At 34.9% G+C, this 20,193-nt stretch overlaps 1 protein-coding gene across 2 annotated transcripts in view; it reads right to left on the bottom strand.

The window, feature by feature from the left end:
- The window catches only part of Cdk14 (cyclin-dependent kinase 14), a 413,243-nt gene that overhangs the window by 250,115 nt on the left and 142,935 nt on the right, over positions 1 to 20,193 (bottom strand). For both annotated transcript variants that reach the window (XM_013026092.1, XM_013026093.1), the window contains one exon: positions 9,089 to 9,212. In XM_013026092.1, the coding sequence (XP_012881546.1) occupies positions 9,089 to 9,212 (124 nt within the window). The remainder of the gene's footprint in view (positions 1 to 9,088; positions 9,213 to 20,193) is intronic.

Here is a 20,193-nt window from a genome sequence, read left to right on the forward strand (position 1 = left end):
GAGGCTGGGAAGGGATGGGAAGGGTAAACAAAGGAGGAGGCTGCAATGCTTGGTAAGAAATGTACGCATTATCCTGCCCATGCAATTGTAACCTCTCTGTACAGTATGTTCACAAATAAAATAAAATAAAATTAAAAAAAAGAAACCCTGAAGATATTAAGAATTAAAGAAATGTATTTCAATATAAAAAAAATGAACTCTAGCATAACTCTAAGAAATAAATTGCCAAAAAAGTACTAGAAAAACAAGTTGCAATGGTCCTTTACATTATTTTCTTCTAAGAAAATTTCAGTTTTACAGAGCAATGAGCCACTAAATACTTCTAAAATCAATGTAATTTCACATTTCCATTTCTCTGATACTTGACAACCGACAAGTATACTTGCAGCAGGATTTACTATTTAGAGAACACAAACATCAATAGTTAACAGCAATAGCATACATTCTAGAAGAGTGCATTCTTCTCATCTAGCATCTTTTAAACTGCTATACAGTCATCTCTTTATGCTAAAGGGATTCCAGGAATCCCCTCAGACACCAAAATCTGAAGATGCTAATTTTTTTATATAAAATGTATACTATTTGCATATAACCTATGCCAACCTTCCTTTATACTTTAAATCATTTTTAATGTTTCTTATAATAATATAGTATGAATGTTATATAAATCACTGCATGTTTAGGGAATAGTCTATACACGTTCAGAATAAATATGATTTTTAATTAAATTTTTCGCATCTATGGATGGTTAAATCCTCAGGTGGGGAATGCAAAGATACAATAGTCAACTCTATTCACTAAGATGTAATTATCTTTGAAAATATTTAGAGAACAAAGGAAGAAAATAAAACCAACACTTAATTCAAAGTATCAAAGTAAAAATTAAAATCCACTACCACAATATTTTTACTGGATGCCTAAATTTCTGAAGTTATAACATATCTCAACTTTCCCACAGTAGCTAGAATTTTTTCTTACAATACTGATTCTAGAGAACACATGCACTAGACTTCAATGATTCATTTGCTGTCACCCAAGATCCTAGCATAAATCATGCATATTGATATATGTAATGCACTGTCTGGTTGGCTTCTTAGATGACAAAGAGCAGGAGATGGAGGATGATCAATGAAGAAGAAACATTAAGCATGTCTAAACAGCCTTTTACATTTCGTCTTTCACAACTAATGTCACACAACTTATGTTCAAGTATAATCACTGTTGCCTTCGGGCAAGTAGGTGTGTGGTGTAGTTCCTACCCTTCGTATTACCATCTGCCATCCTTCCCCTCTGGTCACCATGCTTTGCCCTTAAGTTTCCAGTCATAGACTACCTTAGGATACAGACTATATTTCTACTCACATCCCACATTACTTATCTAATTTACTGCTTGAAAAATCTTCCCTCAATCTGTACAGGGGTAGGGGGAAGCCCACAATATTTTAGCACATTGAAATTTCTCAGTCCAGAGATATTCCTCAGCAGTGGAGAAAAGAGGATCTTTCCTATTTGTAGCACTGTGCTCTGCATTTAAAGATATTGCATTATCTCACATGCATGATTTGGCTGAAATTGAAGTAACAGTCTTTTAAGTTTCCTCATTTCCATGGAGTTTGATGCTGCTATTCTCAGCAATCAACACCATCTACTATATTGCTTTCTGCTTCAATGACTGAACAGAGATGTTACATTGATTCATAAATTCATATTAGTTGCAGTTCATATGTATCCTTTATCTTTCCACTGAAAGCTTTAAAAATTCATCTAGATGACTTTTAGGGCAGTGAAACTATTCTGAATGATGACACAATGATAGTATGTTACTTTGACCAATATGGACAGGTAATACAGCTTCATCAATTATAACAAACTCTTCTGCTAGTTGTTGGTATTGGTGGAGGCTACATTCATATGGAATGAAGCATACAGAAACTCTGTCATTTCTGCTCAATGCTGCCTTGAGATTAAAACTTTAAAAATAAAATTTATGCAAAAGGAAAATCCTCATAATATCTAGTATTTTAATGAGTTTGGCAAATGCTACATTATGATAACACAAAACATAAAAAATATAACTAGATTAAGTGAAGTAAGCCAGACCCAAAGAAACATAAGTCCCATGGTTTCCCTTATTTGCAATAACTAGTATACATCTAGGATAATCTCATTAGACAAGCAGAAAGGTTAAAAGCTATGTACATATGACCATATAAGATGATTCCAAGTGAAATGAATCACAAGATAGGGACACAATAAGTTTTATCTTTGTTGCTGTTTTTTTAATGTACTATGTGATTTTTTGTTTCTTTTGTATGTTCTTCTCCCATGGTATAAGCCCTGTTTCCACTGTATTTGATTCTGGTGCCCTGCATCTTGTATATACATTTTTTTCTAATTTGGGGAGGGGAAGGTAAATAACAATATGCTAAAATAAGGATACATACAGAACACTATGTTGAAAACAAACTTTACAACTTGGGTGGGAGGGAGGGAGAAGTTGGGGAGGTGGGGAGGGAAGGGATGGTAGGGGGGAAAAAAGGAGGGGGTAACAATGCTCAATAGGAAATGTACTCATTACCTAAGTCATGTACCTGTAACTCCTCTGTACAGTATCTTTACAGTAAAAAATATATAAACTATAACTAGGAGACATCATCATCACTACCACTGTTATTTTTCTTAAATGGAAAACAAAAACCTTTTGGAGGGAAGAACAGGATATCAAACAAGACTTAACTGATGGAACTAAGGGATGATTTCAAGAACAGGGATAAGGTAATTTTAAGGAACAATATTCCTTTTTAAAACTACAGTTTTTACTCATAGTTACATGGAGAGAGAAACTGAAAAGATAAGGGTCCGAGACCAAAATATGCAAAAAGTTACCTCTCCCTCCAACCATATCCATAAATAAATCAGCATGCCTGTGTTCCTAGCTATGTATGAAATTGTAAGTCTAAGTTAGAGTATAGGGGAAAAGATCCCTATGTATAAAAAGAATCTAAAATCAAGAATATTGTTGGAAGAATGGTTCAAGTGTCAGAGGACCTAAATAACAAAAGCAAAGCTCTTGAAGAAAGGAGATGGAGGGAAAAGAAGAGGGGGAGGAGGAGAAGGCAGAGGAAGAAGAAAAAGGAAGGATGGGTATATCCAACATTTTGAATGTACTGGATTTAGGGAAAGAAACTCTGTCTAGTTTACAGGTCAAATAAAAATTTATTCAACTTGTAATATTGGAGAACTGGATAGATTAAAACATGCATCTTTTCATTTACAGTTTCAATAGACTTGATTAGAAAAATGAAGGCATGGGGGGAAAAAAAGAAAAATGAAGGTATAGGGAATAGCCCTTTCTGTATCTCAGACTGGGTTCTCAATTATTCTAAATATATTCTTCTTTTCAGATCTACATAAAAGCAACTCTCTAAACCTTGCATTAAAACTATTTATGGGCTATACTGTCCAAAGGATTCTTTCAGTAAATCAATTATTTACAAAACATGTGATATAACAAAGTTATAGTAAGACTGAATCCCTTTGGCTCTAAAAAGGAGCCTACAAGTTAAAACAAATTGTTACAAGAAAAACTGTAGTAGCCTTAAATTGTTAACTCTGGTGATAAATTTTGCATGTAAGTATTTTTTAAAGTTTTATTTAAAGTTTGTTTCCTTGGGAGCAACAGCTCTTTATCTACAGATTCTAAATTTACCAAATGAATCAGACTCTACTTTGAATCTGAAAAAAATTAATTTCCCTCTCTTCCCTAGTATTTTCTATGTGATTTCGAAGGAACGTACACCAAATAAACTATGTTTGTGTGTTCTTTAAATTAATCTAAATTGTGATTTACAATAATTGCCTTTGTAATATCTAGTCAAGGCATAACCTGGAGCTGTAAATTATCAACATTGGGAAGGTAATGTTTTAGGGCTCTGATGGTTTCAAGAGACTTGTGTAATTTTACTCAAAGACACAAAGCTGTTTAACTTGGCTCCTTCATTAGAAAAGACAATAAGAAAGACAAGACTTTTAAACACTTGTATTATAAACTTTCAGTTTCTCTTTTTCAAGAGTATACTTAACCCAGTTGTCATTTTATATGGTTATAACATGAACCTTAAAATAGGGAAATACTAATTATTCCAGCATAATTTTACATGAACTGAAGGAAGCTGCAATTTTACAGCTTCATCTATTTTTCTTTAATCTTACTTAGAAAAATACAGTTATGTTTTCATACTAGTATACTGCAAATAAACTTTAAGTACTTGATGAAATTATGCATTTCCTAGAGTAACTCAACAATTTTCTTTCAATGTGCTCTCATTGCATATGATAAAGGTATAACATCTATTTGAATTTGTAAAAGATAGAATCAAAAGTCAGATTCTAGGGAGGGATGGTATAGCACTGATTAAGTATATTAAATAGACCAGCAAATAACTGGTCATTAGAAAACAGGCTAATAATTTCAGAAATGTCCAATACATAAGGCCAGCAGTAAAAGGACCTTAGACAGTATCTTTTCAATCCCCTCCCCACAGAAAGTTAAGCCTCAGGAAAGATAATTGATTTCTCGAATGTAATAAACTGGTATCCACTTATAGACTGCTTAGAACAGTTCAACTACACTTAATATAATTTCTTCCAAGTCTTTCCATTTCCTAACAAATGGGGCGATGTCATTCTTTCTGAAACATAGGTCCTATGATTTCCTTTATTTGCAATAACTAGTATATGTCTGGGACAAGCAGAAAAGGTCAAAAGCTATGTACCTATGACCAGATAAGATGATGTTAAGTGAAATGAACCCCAAGATAGGGACACAAGTGTTTTTTTTTCTTTCTTGCTATTGTTCCTAACATATTTATAATGTACCATGTGATTTTTTGTATGCTCCTCCCCCATGGTATAACCCCTGTTTTCACTGTATTTGATGTCGGTGCCCTGCATCTTGTATATACACTTCTCTAGCTTGGGGAGGGGAAGGGAAAAAACAAAATGTTTAAACAGGGATACAGGTTGACCCACTGTAACAATGAGATGTACAAGACACTATGTTGAAAAACAAACTTTATAATTTAGGCAGGGAGGAGGGGGGGAGGGGGGTATAGTTGTGCATGTGGGAGGGAAAGGAGGGTAGGGGAAAAACAAAGGAGGAGGTAACAACGCTTGATAGGAAATGTACTCATTACCTCAATCATGTAACTGTAACCCCTCTGTACAGTATTTTTACAATAAAAACATACTTTAAAAAAAAGAACAGTTCAACTAGAAAATGATTCAAGACTGCACAGTAAACTTCAAACTTTATGCATCTTTTCAGCATATTTACATACACTCAGTGATGTTTATTTCTTCAACCTAAGGTTACAATCACAGTAAATACCAAGAGGGTAACAAAGGGCCTTATATGTAAAAATCTCAAAGCAGTCCAAGGCTCAGAACAACTTGAACTCGATTCCATCTGCACAGAGAGAACTGCAAATTGTACATGGACAAGACAGCAAATTTCTAGTTTGCTAAAGCTAATAAAACAGAAATTCAATTAGTCTTTAGACTGAGAATTGGTTTGGTCATGTGTATTTCATACTCATATTACCAATATTTACTGAGCAACAATGATGTGGTATTTATTATGTCGTTCTTTCTAGACATGGTAACACAACACTGAGCAAGACAAGACAAGTTTCTGTACTCTGAGAATTTATAATCAAGTATCTGAAGGAAAAATAAATTTTAAAGTGAATAGAATAATCAGTGTACCAGAAGTTCTACCCAAGAAGTGAAGATGGGTGATTGATAGGAAGTTCTATTTTGGGAAAGGTGACATGAGCTCTCCCCCTGTGATGAGAAAATACAACGTAAGAAGCAGGCGGATAAGAAGCAGGAGGAGCAGCATCCCAGGCCAAGTTTTTACTTGGCTCTGATAAGCGAATGAGTTTGGGTCTGGCTGTACCACAGTACACATGGAGTAGAGCAAGAAGGTGACAATATCAGTTGGCTAAAGGACTTGAAATATTTTTCCTCACTTAAGAAATGAGTGGCAGCCCCTACTCAACTTTATCATACCCAAGCCAAGCAAACCTTTCTATTAGGAAACAAAAGACACCATCATTAAAAATCAAGTATAATTTACTTATTCCAAATATGACTAGAAAATAAAGCTTGACTACATACTTAACTATGACTTTGCTTATGAGGAAAAAGCAGCTAAAGCATTTTGACCACTCAGAATTTAGAATTCTGTTTAATAAATAAATGTACTATTGTCTACATCTTTTGTGAAGTTTACTTTGTCAGGGGACAAAATCTGCCGAGTATCAAGGATGAACTCATTTTTAACTACTGAACTAGTAAAAAGACAAAAATATTCTTTAAATTATTTGATACATTTATGCATTAGTGCAATTGACTGATAGTAGTATAATTAGTGCAGTCTCTCTCTATATTTTATATGTAAGAAACAACATACTTACAATGATTAATACTAGAGAATTGGTCTGCCTTACAAGGAAATAAAGTAAAATTAAAGAGCTCGAGCCACCTGAGACTGGAGGATATGGATCAAGTATTTGCAACAGATCTTTGTATGACTAAACCTGGGCTAGCTTCTAACCCTCTTTGAATCTCAGGGCACTCTCAAAAAAAAGATATTATACCCTAAATTAGTTAAGGAGACAATGAAAGAAGAATTTTAAAGCAAGAAAAGGCTTAATAATTTTTTAGTTATTACTCTGCAATATATTGTTCTAATAAGAAAGTAGCAGGGGAGATACAAACACTAATACATTTGTTTCTTTTAATCAAAATGTTATAATATTGTTCACATAGAGAAATGATTTCTACAGCTCTTCCTCCTCATACGCAAACTCTGAATTAATACCTGTGTTTCTAATTGTTCTGCTAGTGCCATCCCATTTTTGACTATTTAGCCTCTCTACAGTTTCTAGTGTGTTTCCTTTGTCTCAGGCCCACATGCCCAAACATAGTAAATCACAGTTAATTGTATGTCTTAAATTAAAACAAAAAATAATGCACAATTAATTGGAAGAAACTGTCAGCTGGCAAATGAGTCTTGCTCATTACACTCTGTGAACAGGATGTATGCCAAGCAAGCAGTCCAAGCTAGAGAACTGGTTCATGACACTGAGAAGCTGATAGACACAACCCTTCATAGAGCAGTATGGGCTGAAGAATCAACTGCCCTAAAACATTTGCTTTCTAGCACTGGTAGAATTTACTACACAGAGTTTCAGTAGAAGACTTTCTTTCCAGAATTATGAATAATCAGACTAAAATAGTCACTGATAAAGGACTGGAACAGAGGCCAAATCTGGGTCCAAAATGGAAATGCCTTCTTTATACTGTTATAAGTAATTTTTTTCAAAGAGAAAATGATAGAAAAATGAAAAGGAGAAGATGGAGAGAAGGCAGAGAAGAATCCAATGTATATCCTACAAAATTTCGAGTGAGGGAAGGGGTAGGGAGGGGAGGGATGGTTGATGATGTTGGAAGGGGTGACATTGATCAAGATATGATCAAATATCAAGTTTAAAGATTCACAAGACTTTTAAGATCAATTTATCTGGCTATTATTTAAAAACATGTTAAAAGTTAAATGTAACCCTCAATGCATACATATAATCCTACTCTTATTAAAAACATGATTTATCAATATACAAAATATATTGAATACAATTACATATTCAAAATTATAATTATCACAACAAATGATTTATAGACTGAAATTCTTTTAAAATTTACTGGTACTTAACAATTACCAAATACACTCACAGTAAAGGTAGTGATCTTAAATTTGAGGAACTGAGAACTTTCCCCCACACCCACCTGCTCTCCCATTATTTCTATCCTATAATAAAAAGACTGTCCCTCTAGCTACTTACTATAATCTTGATGACAGATTTAGCAAAAAGCAACTCTTAACACATACATACAGACTTTAATTATTTTTAACCTAGTAGATGAACACAAACCACAGACTTTTGCAGTATATTATGAATCATAATCACTTTTGCTTTAGTTAATTTCTGGAAGGGAATAATACACAAGCTGAACACATTCATTCCAAAGGCATTCGTTTAACAATCTACTAACCTTGAAATGAGAAATAATCATTTCTTGTCTGCTTTTATTTGTTGAGGGCTCAAGTCGGAGAAGATAATCATATTTCAGCTAAAGCCCACATCTCAAACTCAGGCATATTATGTCCCAAGGGTAATATTTTAATTCCATTCTTAATGGAGCAAATTTCTAATCAGAATATGTATTAAAAATAATTGAGGCAATGGATGTCAACACATCATGCTGCTATCAGGCTTCATCCCCTAGTGCTGGAATGATGTCTGAACATGATGGCTGGTAGGACAGAGCCTGTTCAAGACAAGGAATACAAGGAAGGAAGAGATGCGAGTTTTTGCTCCCTTCTGGATCCTCACAAGCCTGTCTGGAGAAAAGCATGCAATATAATAGGGCAATATGAAAAACTTCTAAAGAAGGAATGACTTATCATGGGCCTAGTTAAGACCTCACATTTAAATACAAATAAATGTCTAGTATTTATAATATTATGGAAAAAAACTGAAACAACGGTGACTTCTAGAAAAGTTAAACTATCCCTTGATTTCTCAGTAATTAAAATTTTAGGACAAGGAACTCTACTGAAAATGATAAATTATATGTGTTCAGAGGTTTCACTTTGATTTCGTTAAATTTTGACAAAATACTGATACTTGAAGTTAGATAATGTGATATACTATTCAGTTTTGAATGAGATTGACGTTTTCAAAATGAAAAATTCTTTGAGTACTTTGTGCCAAAAATTTTACTGATTTTCCTTTGACAATGTATCTGAAAATAATTTTTGCTCCGGTTATTTAAGACCCCTACAACCTCCAAAAAAGAGTATGCATTGTTAGAAAAGGTAGAAAAGAATTACTCTATGCAGCAGTATTTTTACCAGGATCTATGATGACAGAAGAAGCGCATCTAAACAACTCCAGTGCCACCATCTGCCTGGTATTCTCACAGTGTGACAAAATAGACTGGTAATTAACTGCTTTCCTACCGAAATCTGCCAGCTTTAACTCCCCCGTGTCGCTGATCAGAAGGTTTTGTGGTTTCAGGTCTCTGTGCAGAATATAACGCTGGTGGATGTAAGACAGTCCTCGCAGCAACTGAAATAAAAACAACTGGGGGGGGGGGGGAAGAAGAACAACGTTAAATGTAAATTTAGATACATGCCACCCTCTATATCCGGTCTACCAAGTGACTGTACTTAGTGAAATGGGTACCCACCACTAATGTTCCTACCAAATCATTACAGAATTTGCATTAGTAGCCCATAAATCCCTAATCCACTGAACAATAAATCTGAGTATTTCTAACAACTTGTTAGAATAACCCAGAATAATACTTACTCAGCCAGAGATCTAAAAGCTATGTTTTATAAACGAAGCAAATGTAAAAGATCAATGATCTGTAATATCTTATTTCAGCAGGTATAAAATGACATCTAATAGGGAAAGAAAAATCTACATGCAACACTGTAAAGAATAAAAATACAGAAGTGTTTATCAACTTTATATGTATATATGTTTTAATATCCTAAAAATGACATAAATATGGCAGCCATGAATTTACCAATTAGCATGCTTTAAAAAGAAACTAAAAGATGAGAAGATGTAAAATAATTAAAACAACAGTAATCATATGTTCCAATAATATTACCTCAAAATTATACTACTGGGCTGGGAAGGTGGCTCAGTGGTAGAGCACTTGCCTTGCATGCCTGAGGCCCTGGGTTCGATTCCTCAGCACCACATAAGCAAAAAGAAAAAAGCCGGAAGTGGCGCTGTGGCTCAAGTGGTAGAGCGCTAGCCTTGAGCTGAAGAGCTGAGGGACAGCGTCCAGGCCCAGAGTTCAGGCCCCACGACCGGACCCCAAAAAAAAAAATTATACTACTTTTGTACATATATCCAACACACACTAGGATTCTGTCTATCAGACAAACATGCACCTTTACTAATTACAGAGCAGGCTAGCCTAAAGAAAAAGGAAATAAAACAGAGACAACAGGATTCAAAAATAATATAATTACAATAATAATTTCTCTGTGAAGTTTTATACATCAAATGCTTTTGTTATTTTTTTCAAATATTGATATATTGATGACAAAAAGTTTGACTCACTGGTTTCTAATTTTTTTTCACAAAAATGAGGTTAAATGTACTCACTACCTTACTCATATAACTGGAACCCCTATGTACATCACCTTGACAATAAAATTTTTAAAAGTAAAGCAACTTAGTTGCTAAATATATTCTAATGTACAATGTATTTAAAAAGTCAATTTCCTAGAACAAAAGTACAATCAAATGTTCTTACTTTAAAATGCCATCAATATATTCTACACTACATCACCAGCTATTATCAAAAGGGAGCTTCCAGGAATATCTAAAGGAATTAAAGACAAAAATGTTATAAGGATTCTGGAACATATAAGGGAAAGTATGAACAACTACTTGAGGGTCCTAGATACTAGCATATGTGAGGTGCCTGAACAGACTATAAAAGCCAAGTGCAGGGCTGGGAAGGTGGCTCAGTGGTAAGAGCGCTTGCCTTGCATGCCTGAGGCCCTGAGTTCGATTCCTCAGCACCACATAAGCAAAAAAGAAAAAAGAAAAAAGCCGAAAGTGGCGCTGTGGCTCAAGTGGTAGAGCGCTAGCCAGAGCTGAGGGACAGTGCCCAGGCCCAGAGTTCGGGCCCCACGACCGGACCCCCCCAAAAAAAAGCCAAGTGCACATTATTATAGGGATGATATCTTGAAATAAGAGTAGGATCAATTCATTTTAAGTTCTTGTATATATTAACATACATGAGGCACTGAATACCTGATTATTTCTAGAGTCTAAGTACCCAAAAGTGCAACTCTGCTCTGTGTTTGTGTGGATTAAAATATGTGCTTATGAGCCTGCAGAGGCAGACATTCTCTGGACTTCTCTTAACCCTTCTAGTACTTGAACAAACAGCAGCCAATTCCAACCTCATTCCTTATGTCCAATACTCCTTGCATCCTGAACCTTAAAAATTGTAACTTCTGAGAAAATCCAAACTCTTTACTTCAGATGGAAAAAAATGGCATATAAAATCTTTTGTATGTGCAATAGTTTTAACATACACACACAAGGCAGACTACATAACAAACTTTCAAAATCCAACATTTGGAAAGAAAGTTGTTTGGGATTCTGCAGGATGCTAACAGAGCTTTGGGACCTATCAGATACTTAGCCATGGCAAAGTATTTTAACAAGCATATAACACTTACCATATGCCAAAATGTGCATTGTAGAGCACCATCTCAATTAAGCTCAGATAATTTTAATGATGCATTAATATTATTCCCAGAGTGCTAAGAAAATTGAAGGCAGCTTAAGATCACACAATTCTATGGCAGAGCCATAGCTCAAACCTAGTTTGATTCCAATCACCCTACTATAGGAATTGTGATTGTAAATGAACACAAGTATGTGAAGTGTGACCTAGAAGGTGCTTCCTCCAAATGGAAGGACGAGATATAGGGACCAGATAACACATGGTCTCCCAGGCCACCATGCTGTGCACTGATTCCCACTGGGTATGCAGTCATTATTACTCTGCATTCCCTAGTTACAGGTAACCTTGTGCATGCCCACACTCAGAGCACCAGGCCTTTTAATTCTGTTCCTGTGTTACCACCTCTTTTCTGTCAGAAAACTCTTCTTTATCCTTTGCCTACTAATCTCCATTTATTCCTTAGGTCTCTCCTCAGGAATCCCCTCCTCCTGTAGCCTTCCCTGACAAATGCCTCCAGCCCTCAATTTCCATCCCAGAGGTCTGTGCAAGGTGCTCTCTGCTAGGCTATCAGTGTGGCCTCTGCACTGGGCTATCACAGTATGCTGTTCACCCTATCACCCTGGTACATAGTACATGGTGCTCCAATATCAATATTAGAATTATTGAGCCAAGTTTAGAGACATCTGGATGCTAGCAGATAAAATAGAAAAGAATAGAGAATCAACCCTACATTTCAATTTTCTAGCAGCGAAGTGCAGATGTGGGTAGACCCAACGCTGCCAGAGGGCTCTTCTTCTTCTAATGCCTTTGCTAATTAGTGAAAATATATAATCCTTCTGCTACTCTAGAAGCTATTCAAACAGGATACCATGTTAAAGGAGATTAGGAAAGAGTATTAGGAAAGTATGCAACTACATGCTCCAGTTATGTGTATACAAGCCCCCAAATGGTATTAGCTCTTTGAACAATGCAGAAAATTAGATTCACAACAAATCCCCATGGAGTAAATTCACTGGGGTAGTGATTTACAATGCATATGTTGCAGGTACCCTCAGCAAGAAGGATGAAAAAATGACTAGAGGTAAGAAATGGTCTCTACCCTGAGCTTTGTGCATGACAGATACACAAAGAGCTCACTTCCACTTAAAGTGACTTCACTTTAAAGTCAATGAAGATGAAGAAGATCTAACAGCAAAGAAGCATTTGGATTGATCCTGCCTTGTAGGAAAAGTAGCCTGAGAGAAGAAAAGGAATCTGGTACCTTGCCACTATGAAAACAGAATTCATCATACATAAAATTTAAAAAGAGATCTGAGAAGCATTCACTGAAACAGAAGCTAAAATAATAATAAAGCTCTTGTGCAAGGAAGGGGAACTAAGAAGACAACACAAACAGGTATAATATAAATTCAGAAGAAGAAAAATAAAACAAAAGAAGGTAATATATAAATGTGTTAAACTATTAATCATCATCATAAAAGTAATATTGGGGAAGTGGTGCTGTGACTCAAGTGGTAGAGCACTAGCCTTGAGCTGAAGTGCTGAGGGACAGCACCCAGGCCCAGAGTACAGGCCCACGACCAACCAAAAAAAAAAAGTAATATTGGCAAGGGTAAGACAATAAAAGACCCACTGAAACATGTGATTGTCTGCATGTAGTAGCGGTGGGAAGTACTAAGGAGAAAGCATCTAAGTAAAATGGAATGTTGGTGCACTATTCTTACTGTCTACAGTGTCTAACTATACCACTTAAATTTTTGAGAAAGTCACTTTTCTTGGTTGTCATGTAAAACATGACCAACAAGCTATCCTTATCTTCTGTGGAAAACAAGAGGATACTGGGGACATAAGAGGGACCACCTATGAGAAGATAAGACAGAAAAAGAATACGAATCAGTTTTTTCTATAAAAGTTGAAAAACATCAGAGGAATCTCAGACACTAAGAAGAAAAACAAAAAAAAATAAGGCTAATACGATGAAGTTGAAGTCTCAGTCTAATTTGGAAGCCATTCCAAGTACTTTTAAATACAGAACTTAATCTATTTGATCTATAGTCTTGTCATTTCCTTTCCCATTTGAACATATGAGAAAATTAAAGCTTTAAAAGAGTCAGAGTTACCCAAAGTCATCTACCATCATCATACAATATTTGTGAACCTTCCACTACATCTCATTATCATAAATCAGACTGATGTTTACTAGCTGCATGGATGAATAAAGTTACACACCCCAATAACGAAAGTGCTTTTATTAGCAAATAAACTCAACTTTGTAAAAGCCTTACTTAGCACAGAATAAGCACGTGGTTTTGAATTTCTATGCTTTATATTTAAAATCTTAGAAATAATATGCATCAAAGCAAGGTCATGTAGTGAATTTAAGAAATAAATATAATTTATTTTAAAAAATATTTAATAATATAAAACCTGACATCCTGTATTTCTAGTGTAGTAGCCCTAAAGTCTTCCTAAGAGCACTTTGTCCCTGTGGGATATTCTACTGAACCTTTATAAAAGCAGAGTCCTCTGAATACAACAGGATGACCACTGAAGATTCACATTCTAGTTTGAGTATGTCCAATTTCTGCAATTAAAAATACTGGTGACAAACGATTTAAAAAGTGATGCTATGTTGAGAAGAGATCCTTTTGTTAGCATAGATCTACATTTGACAACTGTCTTGCCATCTCATGCAGGAAGGTCTTTCAAATTCTTGGTGTTACGTTATGTTTTTTCTTGGGTTTATTCTTAATATTTCACCTATGTCCTTCTGCAGCTTTTTAAACTTTGAATAGGTGAAAAAATATCACAATTAGGTATTTCAACAAAACTGTTAAAGGAAGTTGGTAAAAGGCAAACACCATTGGACTTCATATATTATTCTTACCACTCAGAAGAACTACTGGAATGTACAGTGAGCTTTATCGACTTTATAAACTTTCACCCAAGGCCTAAAGATGTGAGATAAAATATACCCTGTTTCTCAAAATCTAGAGTTGTTAGGTTCCATACAGATTCAGAAATACATAAAATTCTTCAATATGTGGTTTCCACATAATTTGAGGTGGAGCACAGTAAACAACTTTCAGGTTTTCAATAAATAAGATATTCCTTTCAGAATGTCCAGGATTGCTTTGTGAGTACAGGGGACTGCAGGCTAAGTTTCACATCTCTGTTATCTTAGGTTTGGCATCTAGAAAACGACTGATTGAATCCTTAGCCTTAAAGGAAATGCAAATCAAGACTACACTGGGATTCTATTTCATCTTAGGTACAATTCATTCAAGAAAACGAACAATTGTAGGCGAGGATGGAGTGGAGGAGAAATCCTTTCTTTTCCTTTGGTGGAAATGCAAATTAGTAGAGCCACTTTACAAATCACTATGAAGGTTCCTTGAAATACTGAGACTAGAGACAGCATGATCCTTGGGCCTAAATCTGAAAGAATGCAAGTCTACATATAATAGAGATAACTGCACATCCATGTTCATAGAGAGCACCATTATTCTCAACAGGCAAAATATGTAATCAGGTTAGGTGTCTATCAACTGAAGAATGGATAAAGGAAATGCATACATACACAGTGAGATATTATACAGTCAAGAAAAGAAGAAAATCATGTCTTTACCAGAAAATGGATGGGATTGAAAATAATCAAGTGAAATAAAGTAAGTAAAATAAATGAAATAAAGAAAATATTGAGTTTTCTAACACATATGTAAAGTTTAGCCTCCTCCAAAAGAATACTAGTGTAAATTGGGGGAACTACTTGGGATGAGGGCCTATGTGAGGGCAAGATTAAAAGGAGAAGGTAAAAGTATAAAAATAGACTAATGAGACCCACTTTCACAATGTTTGAAGAAGAGAGTAGGGTTAGAAAGAATAATAGGGGTTATGTGTTTGACAAAAGTATACCGTATACATATATGGAAATACAATAAAATTTCTTTGTACTATTAACATATTCTAATTAAAATAGAAAAGAGAAAATGAGTAGTTGAGACTTCGACATTAATAATAGCCATTTTCATATTTATATAATTTCATAATTTTATGAGTAGAAATGCATGGCTGTACTATCTCCCATTTATTGAAGATATACCTTGTGCTACCTACTATGTATGTGTTATACAATTCAATACTAATAACACCCTTCCATGTAGATATTATGATCTGTTTCACAGATAAAGAAATGAATGTCCTGTGAAATTATGTGAATTAGACAGAGATACATAGTAAATAAGAGTTAGTACTAGTCTGAACTCACTTGTCTTACTCTAACACTATAATGAAGAATACTAACCCCCCAAATTATGTATACTATTTTAATAAATTAGTTATAACTTATAGGAGCCATGGCTACAAATGTGATACTGGCAGATAAGCTAATATCTAGATAATACCAACGTCTACATGTGACACCACCCCATTTAAAAATACATTGGCTTCACAAGCATTACTCATAGATGCAAATTTCTAAAATTATAATTAGAGACTTTGAGTCCCCAGGATATCTCATGAATATCAGAATATTTTATAATGTGTATTGGATAATAATTTTATTGTAATAGGAGACCTTTCATTTGTAAACACCACAGAATCAGTCATCATGATTCATTCTATTTGAGTTCAAAATATATAATGCAAATACTAAGCCCTAATTTGTAATGCAATGAAGCACACACCCATCCAAATGCTTTCAATTTCACAAATAATAACTATAATTCAGTGTGTTGAATTTGTTGCATGTGTGTGTGTGCACGTGTGTGTGTGTGCACGCATGCGTGTATATGCCTGTCCTGGGACTTGAATTCAGGGCCTGGGCACTGTCCCTGAGATTTTGTGCTCAAGGATAGTGTTCTCCCACTTGAACCACTGCTCTGATTCTGGCTTTTTCGTGGTTAATTGGTGATAACAATCTTATGGACTTTCCTGTACAGGTTGGTTTCAAACTGTGATAATTAGATCTCAGACTCCTGAGTAACCAGGATTATAGACATGAGATAGCACTGGCTGTCTCTGCTGAATCTTACATAGTAATTAGACCAGGTATAAAGAAGATAGAAATAAAAACCTACATACTCAACATCATGATATAATTGGTCACCTTGGTCATACTTAAAGGTATTGAGTGTGCTAGAATCATAAATCACTTCAGAGCACCAGGACACACATGTACTTTTTCACAAAGCACTTCATCTAAGCACAGCTCTTAGATAATCTGAATACCAGAGGGAGTTTGTCATGCCACTTTTCTTCCCTTTCTGATTTCTTCCGTTCCACTTCCCACTTCTTCAGTCCATTCCCTCGAGACCCTGGGATACCTAGTGTTTCCTATTTTTTAGTTACTCTAATAATATCTCCAAGGTCTTGTAATATTAATATGCTTTCCTTAAAACTGGTAGCTTTCTGAAGGACATGGCAACTTTTTGAGGAAATAACTACTTCCCATTTTGTAAGGTTACCAAATCAGTTGGTTTTCCATTGCATTCTTCTTTCTTTCTTTCCTTTTTTTGGCCTGGTCTTCAAAGTCTGAAGGATTTGCTTTATTTTCTTATTCATTTATTTTTATTGTGAAAATACTGTACAGAGGGGTTACAATTACATGAGCAAGGTAATGAGTACATTTCTTATCAAGCATTGTTGCCTCCTCTTTTGTTTGCCTTTACCATCCCTGCCCTCCTCCTCCTTACCCCCCCCACCTCCCGCCCCGCCAAAGTTGTAAAGTTGGACATAACGTCTTGCACATTTCATTGTTACAATGGGTCCACCTGTATCCCTATTTAAACAATTTGATTTTTCCCTTCCCCTCCCCAAACTATAACAACATCAAATACAGTGAAAACAGGGATTATACTGTGGGGGAGGGACATAAAAGCAACAAAGAAATCATCTTATAAATATATTAGAAACAATAGCAAGAAAGAAAAAATATTTGAGTCCTTATCTTGGGGTTCATTTCACCTATCCATTCTTCTTTCTATTCAACACCATGGTAGATAACAAGCACAGTGCTGTTCCAGGACGGGGATACCCATAGTGAACAAGGAGTCAAATGGAGCTTGTAAAACATACCTTTGCCAAGCTCTTTGAAAGTTGACATAGTAGAGTTTTCAAGTTATTAGGATATGTACATATGAGGAAGAATGTGAGGAAGACTGAGTCAAACTTCCCTTTAAAAGTTGGTCAGGGGAAAAACAAAGGAGGGAGTAACAATTTCGATTTCATTAGCAATGGACTCACTACCTTGCTCATGTAACTGTTACCCCTCTGTAGACTATCTTTACAATAAAAAAATATTGAAAAAATAGTCAGTATTCTTAGCTGAATAGAAATTCTTAAAGACAAGAGGGTAGGCTTCAGCTGTCCAGGTTGCCAAAAAGAAAATTATCAGTAGGCTCATCTTTCTTTGGGAACCTTTTTTTTTTCAATCTGTATTTTTAACGCACCTTTGAGGAGGTATATAATGTTTAATTAGCAGACCTTGTTCCTTTGTTGCCTTCAAAGTTAGCAAGCAGATAAGCACATGGTGACAAGGATTCAAAAGACAAATTCTAAACCACTGAATGCTGCTCTACATCTTCACTGTAAAAGTCTCTTCTCAGCTCTCTTCAATATCTAACATGATGTAAACTGGTAAGTGGAATTTCACATTTATTCTATTACTATTCCCTCAATTTCTAGATATAGAAGATTGTCTTCTCATTAAAAAGTTAGGATGGAGGGGCTGGGAAGGTGGCTCAGTGGTAGAGTGCTTGCTTTGCATGCATAAGGCCCTGGGTTCGATTCCTCAGCACCACATAAGCAAAAAGAAAAAAAAAGCCGGAAGTGGCATTGTGACTCAAGTGGTAGAACACTAGCCTTGAGCTGAAGAGCTGAGGCCCAGAGTTCAGGCCCCACAACCGCCCCCCCCCCAAAAAAAATAAAAGTTAGGATGGAAACATTCAGAAGAAGCCTTGCCAGGCACTGGTTGTCAAATTTTTAAATCTCTCTTTAATAGCCTTATGAAATACTCATATTTCCTAACATACAGAATTAGGAGAGGCTTTATAATATTCCCAGTAATGCACACTGATAAATCATTATGAGCTATATGGGAGATTCAGTGAAGAATGTGTCATTTGATTTTCCTAGCCGAACATCAGGAAGTCTCATTTGGGAATCAATTCTTTGTGCCATCTGTAGAAGACAATCTTCGTCTGGTATAACACTATTCTCTGTTTTACTCCTGTTTGTCGCCTGGCCTACTAGAGTAAAATAGCAACTTTTTGACTGAAATAAAACTCCTGTCTTTTTAATTAGTATATATACTGAGATGAAATGTAAAAATCATTTTTATGCTAATAAGATTTTATATCCTTGTCAGGGGTAGGGAATCTTTTTTCTGCCAAGAATCATTTGTATATTTATAATATCATTTGTGAACCATACAAAATTATCAATGTAAGTACACAGCAAAGGCAGCCAATGAGAAGCATACCTGTGGCCTGTCCTGTCCTGTACCAAATTATTCTGTGGCGTTTATTTGGCAATGAGCCCAATGTTTTTTGCTCCCATGGTGGTGAATAAAGAAAGGAGTTCAAAATTACCTTGGTTATTCTCAATTATTTAAAAGAAACTGCAGATGTAATTTTGCAGGAAGTCCTCTAGAAAAAGAATTATACCATGGAAACAGAAGTGCATGGCATAAAACCACAGTGGATTCAATCTCATCATGATAATAAGATGCGAGCATCTACAGTTCAGGACATCAGCTGGGGACAGCATCAATTAATCTCTTCTTCCTTCATGAACCTTAATTTTCAATATCTCATGCTTATCAATTTTTAAAGAGTACATGAAAACTGGATAAATGAGGAAATTTAGACTGCCATGGTCATTTTAAAAAATTTAATAGTCAATTTGCTACTCACAGAAAAATTTAAAAACACAAACTAAGTTTCTATTAAACTTGACTAGGTCAAGCAAATCTAAATATAATTAGAACCAAATAATGTATAAAAGTTGAAAACATTAACTACTTCAAATAAAGTTAAAGTTTCCTATATAACCAATTACCATGTTCTGGAAACAGGCTGCTATGCCTTTAATCATCACAAATATTTATAGCAAGGTCAATGTCCTCAGGCTTCTTGTTCAGGTTTCAAATTGCCCTCCAAATAATTGATAAAATTACTCACTTGTCAAAAATTGATGTAATGCTTAGAAACAAGCCATTAGTTAATAGAGAACATTTATTTCAGAGTGCCAAACTGATAATAGACACATTCTGAAAACAAAGTAGAAAACTGATTCTAAGAATTTCAGTTAACATTAAATATACTAGTACTTATAAGTAATAGTCAGCTTTCAAAAAGAGATAAATTTTTCACAAATATTTCACAAAGAATATAAACAAGCTATTTCATGTTTTACTGTGAAATTATTTTTTAGCTTCTACTCTTCAATAATGCTTGAAATTCTACCAAAATTACATTACGAAACAATCTGCTCATCTTATGTGCATGATATACAAAGCTTTACAGTAAACAAATATATATGAAATGAAAACAAAATACGTACATTTATTAAAATGTTAAAAATATTTCTGTGTATTATCATGTGGCAAATTAATGCAGCCTGGCAAATTTCGGAGGAAAATAATTTGATAACTATGTTTATCCTTTAACCACTGTAACAAATATCCGGGATTCATTATATTCTGATCATGTAATAATGATCATTTAGCCAAACACCAAGCATCAGAATTGTTAAAATTATATGGTGTTTTAAAAGTAACAGCTAATCTCACCTAATTTTCAGATTGCCTCAAATTTTGGTAGAACTATTAGTGACTTA

This window comes from Dipodomys ordii, unplaced genomic scaffold (genome assembly GCF_000151885.1).
Source record: "Dipodomys ordii isolate 6190 unplaced genomic scaffold, Dord_2.0 Scaffold90, whole genome shotgun sequence".
NCBI classification, from domain to species: Eukaryota; Metazoa; Chordata; class Mammalia; order Rodentia; family Heteromyidae; genus Dipodomys; species Dipodomys ordii.